This window comes from Olea europaea, unplaced genomic scaffold (assembly GCF_002742605.1).
Source record: "Olea europaea var. sylvestris unplaced genomic scaffold, O_europaea_v1 scaffold1632, whole genome shotgun sequence".
In the NCBI taxonomy this organism is placed as follows: domain Eukaryota; kingdom Viridiplantae; phylum Streptophyta; class Magnoliopsida; order Lamiales; family Oleaceae; genus Olea; species Olea europaea.
Window position 1 is genome coordinate 119,890 of NW_019233965.1, and position 9,502 is coordinate 129,391.

The 9,502-nt window shown below is 36.1% G+C and overlaps 1 protein-coding gene across 5 annotated transcripts; it reads right to left on the bottom strand.

Moving 5' to 3' along the window:
* Positions 1–301: 301 nt before the first annotated feature.
* On the bottom strand, positions 302–8,267 carry LOC111377286 (paired amphipathic helix protein Sin3-like 3). Of its 5 annotated transcripts, XR_002699693.1 has the most exons (16): positions 8,113–8,267; positions 7,523–7,803; positions 7,284–7,438; positions 6,659–6,777; positions 6,318–6,572; positions 3,782–4,438; positions 3,590–3,669; positions 2,190–2,816; positions 2,006–2,106; positions 1,768–1,906; positions 1,526–1,678; positions 1,251–1,414; positions 1,065–1,176; positions 781–951; positions 464–608; positions 302–374 (listed from the first exon to the last, which is right to left on the bottom strand). XR_002699693.1 is itself a non-coding variant. In XM_023000361.1 (15 exons), exons 1-14 carry the CDS (start codon positions 8,153–8,155, stop codon positions 814–816), a joined length of 3,024 nt encoding a protein of 1,007 aa, XP_022856129.1. In that variant the 5' UTR covers positions 8,156–8,267; the 3' UTR covers positions 308–608; positions 781–813. The 5 variants fall into 5 exon arrangements, 3 of the variants coding, with proteins under 3 accessions (XP_022856129.1, XP_022856131.1, XP_022856128.1); XM_023000361.1 differs by having other exon boundaries at positions 308–608; XM_023000363.1 differs by having other exon boundaries at positions 308–644.
* Between the last annotated feature and the right edge of the window lie 1,235 nt (positions 8,268–9,502).

Consider the following 9,502-nt stretch of genomic DNA (forward strand, 5'->3'; position numbering starts at 1 on the left):
TATTTCTGTTATTAATTGTTATTGATTAATTATTGGCGATAGGGACGGATTTAGTATGGGCCAGTCGAGTCAGTTGCCACCATGCTCAATTTCAAATCATTTAAATCATATTTTAAATTCTTTGTAGCTATCGATTTTGTCCCCACAATTAAAACATTATACTTCAAGATTTTACCCCCGCAATTTTAGTTATAGAAATTTATTTTCACAACTCTACGATCCTAGTTCCGTCCTTGACTGGCGGGGAGAATTTTTATTTTTTTTAAATTAAAAAAAAATCAACAGATTGGAGCATAGATCCTCCACAGAAAAAAATATCAACTCCGTGCAAAGAGAACAATGTCCCAAATGACAATGAAGAGAGAGTAAATGAACTGCATTGCAAAAGAGCAATGAATTGAGAAGGGAAGTATATGAAAGGGAACATTTTTTTTAAATTACAAATTAAACTGAATCTACACACCTGAGGATTAAACAATCCTGGATCTCGTGCCAATGTCTCCTTTTTTAGCCTTTAAATAAATGTAACAGGATCGGAGAAACACAAAACACAACAATTCCAGAAAGTTCACCTACTTCCGGCTTTGAATACTCTTTATTTCCTCAACCTGCAATTCAATTGCAGCCAATTTGCCACTAATGAACTTCAGAAGTACAATGTCAGAAGGTTTGTTTTTTAAACAGTGGGAGACTTGAGCATCGCACTAACTGTATGCTTGTTCAAGTTCAACCCAGCCATTGTATCAGATAATTGTGCCATATTAAAATTTGAACGAGTACCTATCTTTGTTGAGCAACAGAAAATGCCTACTACTAACTAAGCAGCAACTTATGAAATCGCCTAACTCTGCCACCGTTGGAAGCTCCACTGCACGAACCATTCTGATGAGAAGGTTTCCTCCTCTTCCTTGTCCGAAACAAGAAGTCTTCAGTGTCAAAAACATAAGCAGCCTATGACATTTTAGCAAAACATTCGAGGAATTTAGCTTGCACGAAAAACAGTTAAAATCTGGTATATACGTTTCCAGTATCATGTACTAAACACTGTTACTGCATCAAATTACCTTCAGTGAATTGCAAGCCACCTTACATTCTAGGCCATTAGAGATTATTAGTCCTTCCATAGCCTTGGAAGTAGCAGATATTTCATCTCCACATGCAAGTTTCCTTTTATTTCTGCAAATTTTAGCCATAATTAATAACTTGGTAAAGCTAAAAATTATCAAATAATTTTCTCCATTACACAATACCTCTTCAAGAATACCCCAGGTGTCTCCTTCCTCTCAGGAACAACTGAGAGGAGGTCATTATTCAAATAAGCTGCAAATTTTGGGTCCATGGAGACAGCAGTCACTTCAGGTTTATCATGCTCATTGTCCATGAGCTGAATGGATAAACGTGTTGGAGATGAAAACTGCAACGGAATAGGTACATTTGATAAATTAGGCATATTTTGCAGTGGAAATAATGTATTTATAACATCAGATATTTTGACGAAAAATGGCAAGCAACAACGTTAACCTACACATTGTATTCGATGCAAGCTATCATCATGGAGAAGAAAATGTGCATTTTCCCAATAGACTGCATCAGAAAATTTTTCAGGATTTCTTGATCTTTCATATGCATATAATTGGAGAAGTTTGTTGTCCATCTCTTCGATAGCAATTATTTGTAACTGCAGAAAATACCGTGGGATTTGATTTTTAAGGTCAAGCTGCAGAAACTACTGAAACAAACCTGGGAAAAACACGGATCTTAGCTCACCTGTTTAATGAGTTTATAAATCAGCTTGTCAAATGTAAAAAGAAGGTATGAGTGAGCTCCGATAATAGCCCGGCAGTCATCTTCAAACTTTGTGTTATCAGAGGAACCATTAAGCAGACTGTACAGAGCATCCTTAAATCTGTACCAGATTACGAGGGCTTCAAGTTTATTTAAAGTGCTTATATAAGATTTATACAAAGACAAAACACAGAGACATACAAAAGTGTAGATAGACTACCTAGCATAAGAATCTGTTGGATTCACATCGTTCAACAACCTCCATTTATTTTCAGGAGACGAAGAGTGCAACTTGGCCTTCTGTATTCTTTCGTACAACATCTGTCAAGTGAGGATATTTTTTGTTAAGGTGATCCTAAAAATGTTTTTAAACAAAATCCCTATAATTCAATAATATTTTATACCTGGTGAAGCCTGAAAAGCACATAGAAGGAATCATTTCCATAAAAAATACGAGAATTCTTTTCCTTCCCATCAACTGACACAGAAATTTTCTTCGTAAGAGGCTTAACAGTCTGCAGAAATCGTCCAGAAAACGGCACCACTCCTTCAGTCTCATGGATATCGGCCATGCCTTCTGCCTCGACTTCACTCTCCGCCTTGTTATCATTCTCATCATGGTCCACATCTTCATCAGGCTCTTCTGGGGAGCAATCTTCTCCATCAGCGTATTCACCTGCTAAAACATTACCATTTTCAGAGGCATTCTCGCCGTCTGATGACCCTTCGGCACTTTCCTCGCCTTCGTCATCAGCATCAGCTTCATTTCCACCTCCGGTCTCTTCACAACAAGTTTCCTCTTTTCCATTTCTCTGCTTGCTAACATCACATTTATTAGAATTATGTATAGCTTCAGTGTCAGTATTAAGAACTGTTGTAGAATTATTCTCTTCAAGATCTCCACTGGGAGATAATTCACCATCTTCTCGTTCACTTTTACAGCGAGCTTCAGATTCTTCACGACATGTCTGAGCTTTGAAATCTTTTGGCACAATTCCAACTGAAGAAGTTGGTCTTCTAGAGACACCACCCTGAAGTATCAAATGAGTATTACAAAAATGCAAGAGAACAGGTTCAGAATAAGCCCAAAGGCAGAATCAAATTCCGAATGTTCATAAGATATGAGCTTAAAATTTAATTGGTACATCCATGAATCTTCATAGCTTTAGCAACTGAACTAACAGATACCAATAAAGTCAATTATGAAGTTACATTCATTGCCTGAAAAAACAACATATTGAAACAAAATCTTCAGTGATATTTGTGTTCAAATGAAAAATATCTCTCCATTTTAGGGTTGCGTCTCCTTTTTTCTCCTTCCTTTTTCCAGTTTCACCAGGAGTTTGTTTGATTCACAGGGGAGATAAACAAGTACTTTCAAATCAAAGGTCTGCTTCAAACAGCCTACTCTATCAACATAAACGGTCTATAATGAAGCTCTCTATGAAATAGCAGAGGAATAGATATTAATGGTTTTAATCATAAATGTCTGATCCCACATGTTATGTGAGTTTGTATGTAATAATTCCTTCCCATACAATTAGGCACAAGTTTCTGAGTTTGTATGCAGTAAATTCCGTGTCCATTGTAACAGAGTTTCAGCATTCTCTACCCAGTGACTCGAACTTTTTTCATCCTTAAAAGCAGCACCATGAGATGAATGACAAACAATGTTTTGGCTATTCACTTCTTGACATTACTGATAATGAAAAACTATAAGCATGCAAACTGAAAGCATGGAGAGAAAGGTAATTAACATGATGAAAATATCAACAAATCAATATATCAGCAACTCTAAATATACCTGAGATTCTTCGCTAGGAATCATCTCTTTCCCACTCCCATCATTGGCACGGTCAACCCTTAAAGGAGACGCAAAAAAAACTAGCAACAGAAAATATATATCAGAATTTCAACTGCAAAATCTGGAAAAGGAGATTGAAAGCAAAGAATAACAAGATATGCAGACAGAACAAAAGAAAAATATTAATCAGACCATGGTGTGAATCTGAAGCATTTGACTTATTGACACTCTCTGGTCCAGCAGCAATTGGAATGTCTTGCTCTAAGCAAGTTGCTTGTTTTCTGGTGCCAGCAGCAGCTGGTATCACATGATCACCTGTCTGCACTAATCCACGTTGGGCCGTGTTGCATAATATATCATTCTCACAAGCAACGTCATCACAACAACCATTGCCTTTAAAACCGTAATCACTGATTGACACCGATGCTTTTCTGGAACTAGAAGATGGAATGTTTTCACCCTCAGTTCTGGGAACATCTGATGGTTTACAACTTAATGAAGCAGCTTCATCATCCGGACTTCCATCCCTTTCACCAATATTGGCTACATGATTGTTAGCCTTCACAACATCGTCGGTGTCCTTTGCACCCTGAGTACGGGGAGGAATACCAAGCACTGGTTCAAGGAATGTCGTCCAGATCCTCATGACTTTTTGACACTGTTCTGGGGTACAAACTTCTTTACAAGAATATTTGATGAGCTGATATAGATCTTCGTGGATGTCCAGATCAGTATACTCAAATTCCATGTGAGGTTTATTAAGTTGTCTATTGCGAGCGCCAATAGATAGAAGCAGTTCATCTTCTTTGTCATTCTTCTCACTGATCTCCTTGATCTCAGCCAGCAGCGCTGGATGGAGAGAGGTAAATAAAAATTTATTACTTGTTTAAGAGGCAAAAAAAAAGGAAGAAAGAAAAGAAAAGAAAAGAAAAAGAAAACGATGAAAACTTTGTTTCAGCGGTATCCACACAATCTATCTTGAGAATGATGTCAGATTTCAGCTACTTTGACTTTCAATGCTATATATTGTTAATCTAGTCAATCTGCCCCCAAAACCCCCTCGAAGGGTGACAAAATTTAAGATTTAAAAAGTCAACTAGTATCTTGTGTTGAGAGCTTGCATCAAAGTATCATATGTTCCACGACCATATATATTCAAATAGTTTCAAATTAAAAAGAACAAAAGAACAAAAAGAAATGCAAACATGCATCGGACATTTCCTCAAATGTGCAAAGGTCAAGGAGCTATCCCCAAATATTCAAATAAGGTTAAAAGTCAACTACCTCAAAGTAGGAAGTGTTTGCAGAGATTCTAGATTTTTTATAGCAATCAATTTTATATGCAATCTCTGATACATCGATACAAATGGGGATTTTATTATTTCATGTGTTAAAATCTGCTGCTTAAAGACAATATGAATCATTTAAATAGATCAATCTGATATAGAAATAGATTATTGGGACAATTCAATAGTGGCGAGAGGATCTCAGTAGTTCATAACGTCTATCATCTTTTGATTTTATTTATAAAGAACCTGTGTATATACAGAGAATCAGGAGTTGCATTTCAACAGAAGTCACATTGCTATAATGCACAGAAAACATGCCAAATATAGAGTTGCAGCAAAATGTAAGAAAATTATAATGCTCAGAATGTGCATATAAAGAAAAATAAAGAGTTTAAGCCCAGTCTTAATGCAATAAAACAAAATATGGGGTTATTATTATTTTAATCTCAGTCCACTTTAAATTTTGAATTATATCCTAGCATAAAACTATGTTCATCACTTCCCAACCATCTTCGTTAAAAAATACAAAAACCAATAGAAAATTAGATATGTTGGCTGAAAGGCCCAATTCAAGATACACAATTAACAAAAAATTTATAAGCACAGTCTGACGAAGGTCAATATCATTGAGTACAGTTTTAAGCCCTTCTATAGAATTTGAGGAGAGAGAACATAAGGTTTCTGGGCTGAGATATTCCTCAAATTAAATCACTCCCAAACAGGCAGCACACTAAACCAATTTCAATAAAAGGAATTCGGTTCAATAGAAAATATTGATTTTCAATACAAGAAATAGTTAAGTAAATGGAGAAAAACCTGTAATTAATATAAAAGTTGCAGAAATCATAATAATTCACCTAAAACAAATGCTGCCAAAATTCTATATCATGATATTATAGCTATAATCAAGAGAATAGAAGAAATCACTGTTTGGGGAATCTGTTCATAAATATGCAATTTAGAATTCCAACTAACTTGTCAAGCAATAAGTTAAATTGGGATTTTGTATATAGAAAGAACCAATGTTTTTCTAAGAGACAATAGGTCTATTAAGACAAGTAAAGAGAATTGATGACAACAGTTGGAGACTGTAGTCGAATTAGACGCCTAATGTGGAAGAGAATGAGAAATGAGAAGAAAAACTGGAAATGCCCAAACCAGTGGGAAACTGTTAGCTGATACCCATGGGGAAATGCGAGAAAAATATATAGAAAAGCAAAGCATGCATTTAAGACAATTTAAATAAGATGCTGATGTCTGTTAAAGGTTAAGAGGGTAATATGGATAGCTAACACAGGCAATTTTTTTTTACACAAGCGTCTGTCCACATTACGTGCATATCAATATCGATCATTCAATAAACTTCTCAAATGAAGAGAAAACATAAACTTGCACATTATAAAATGGTACCAAATCAGTATCATATCCGCCCAAGTTACCTTTAGTGCTCAAGCTCTTTGCATCCTGCTGCTTGAAATAGAAACTACGATGGTCAAGTGATTTGTGGTAGTTCTTCGCGTAAATTTCAGCCCAAACTTTATTGAAATCAGAGCGACACCTTGCCCACTCTTCTTGTTTCTGCTTCAACCGGGTTAATATAATTGGCAGGGCCATAAGAGCATTCTTCCTCAATACATCCATGACATCAAGCCCATGGTCACCATATAAACGTTCAATGCACCTCAGGTCAAGAGCTGGAATAGAAAAAGAGCAATGAGCATAAAATCAGACACCTAAAATAAATACTTCAAAGAGTCATCTTGGATTCATCAGCCTATACCTGTTAAATGATCTTCAATGCGAATGGAACTGTCTGCATTATCATTGAACATATCTAGGAGTTCTTCTACATGCTTCGTGGTCGCATTCGCAGATTCTAACAACATGTCAAGTTCAAACCTGGGATCACGAAAAGATAAATAATTGCCAATTTTAATGCACAGAAATGTACCAAAGCTCTGATCGATCTATGTTGAAAGAGGAGGAAAAAAGACTTGGTATTAGACGCGAAAAATATAATTCCCGCCAAGCTGCATAAGCATCAAAAGACTAACAAGGCGGGTATTACAAACTTAAACTGTGAACCAAGGGGAACAACAGAGAGCAAAACAGAGAAGGGAGAGATAGATAGAATGAATTTGAGAAGGGTTAAAACTCATGTTAGTGGCCAAAGCTCTGATCAATCTATGTTGAAAGAGGAGGAAAAAAGACTTGGTATTAGACGCGAAAAATATAATTCCCGCCAAGCTGCATAAGCATCAAAAGACTAACAAGGCGGGTATTACAAACTTAAACTGTTAACCAAGGGGAACAACAGAGAGCAAAACAGAGAAGGGAGAGATAGATAGAATGAATTTGAGAAGGGTTAAAACTCATGTTAGTGAAAGCTTCAAGAGTGTCCTAACCTATCATCCTCACACCGAAACAAGCTTTCTTCATATTGGTTTTTGCGCATGTGTTTGAAAGAGTAATCTTCGCTTCCTGAAGTGACAGACACCCACTCATCATTCAGCACTTGATTACCAATTTCCGTTCTGTTGCTTACCGAAGGAATTGGATACTGTCTTAAGAAAACACCAAAATGAGTGAAAAATGAGCTTTACAGGAATACTCAATGAACCAGAACTCACAAAAGTAAACATACATTTTTTGGAAGTAGTCGATAGCTTGGAGTGCAGCTCTCACAGTTAGAGAGATCAAGTTCTTGAATGGGTTTTGCCAAATACTTATCCTTACTTGCATAGATAGACATTTTTGCTCCTATGATATCTTTACTGGTAAAGGCAACACCCCTGTCATATCTATCCCTTTCTCTGGTGTCACGGTGTTTATTCTTTTCTCTATCTTCCCTCTCGCGATCTCGGTCTCCATCTCGTTCCTCAGCCTTCAGAGATCGGAAGATATGTTTATTGTTCCGCAGGCATCCTGCAGTGTGCTAAAATCAGTCAAATTTCTGCCTGTCATCATAAACATGTTTTAAGCAACCAAGAAGTGGCTCAAATTTTGAATAGGACCCATACATGGTAACTCTTCTCCAGATTTATTTTCATATAAAATAAACATACGGAACAACTATGAACAAAAGTCTCATTCCCAAAATGAAGCTTAAATTATAATACTCCATTCACTTCCAAAAACGGCAATAAAACCTTCTGCCGGAAAATCCTAAACAAGAGTCTAAATATGCAAAACCAGAGCATACAACCAGTTAATACTGAATAACAAGCAACTAACCAGTCTTCTCAAAGTATGTTCGAAATTCCTCAAACTCTTCCATGAGGTCTAGATGTGCTCCAAGTAAGCTGGCCACCTGGCCAGAATAAAAATGTCCATCTGATTAGTGAATCTACCGAGCATGTAAATTGAAATTAAACTAACAGATTCATGGCTTCCTGCTACTTGCAAGTATTTATTTAAACAGAGGATATGAGAAGGCACAAAGCTCTATTGAGTTCATCAAAGGAAGTTCGGGGGACAGGTGAAATGGAAGACTGCTTCATGAAATACACTCTTTTCACTTTAGGTTACTAATATTGCGAATTTGAGAACTTGAAAATTTTTATCAGTATAAACTTGCCAATAGAAATGAGGTTCCTTCAGAGTAGTGTAATAATTTAATTGTAAAACTCAACTAATTTCTTGCAATATGAGCTTGAATGCCATAACTGTATATAAAAGATCGTGAAGCCATAAATGGATACTTGGTAATACTTATGTTAATTGGAAAGACTGATATATTGTGAATTCTTAAACAATATTGTGTACTGGAAAATGAACTTTTCACACACATATAATTGCAAATTAATACTGACAATTTCAGTCATGCAATCAAGTTCTAACTTTATGAACTTTCTGAAAGTATTAGAGAAATGAAGTTAGCACTTGACAGGGAATAAGGATGGATATCATGAGCTCCATGATTACTACAGTTCTTGTTTTTGTAAAAGTTTTTTGACTGGGGAAATGAATAGAAGACCAACCTGCAGCACAATTTTGCCACATCTCCATCAGTACGTAATCATAAGGACCATCAAAGGATGAGAAGATTTTCAGACTTTAAAAGGGAAGAAGTTAACACCGTGATCAATGTGTCTTGTAATATTAAGAGGAAAATCTATAGGACCGATGTTGTATCAGACAAAAGTTGGGCTATCAGAACATATACATAATTTAAGTGTGACATAGGGTGATGCAAGAAGAGCATTAATATAACCAACCCCAAATAAGTATTGAACTAGGCTTTGTTAAGTTTAATTGAGTAGGCAAATGCTTGAAAAAATTTCCTCTCTTTGGGAATTAGGATGAGATTGATTAAAACATACTTCAAAACTACAGGTAAAGTCAATCAGAAGCAACTGGTACAGAAAGATATGCAAAGGGGTCAATGAAATGGTCGTGTGGCAACTCTTCAGATTTCAGGTTTCAAAGAATCCTATGCAGACATTTTAACAATATTTCACTCATATCGGCGTGTTGGATTCCTTAAAATGCCAATCTGAACTAGATACCAAAACCCTTAAGACTGTATTCTTGGGCACCTCTCCTATAAACATAGGTTATGAGAGCAATCCACCTTCTTGAAAGACTTATATACAATAGATGTCAGTTTTTTTTTTTTTTTTAT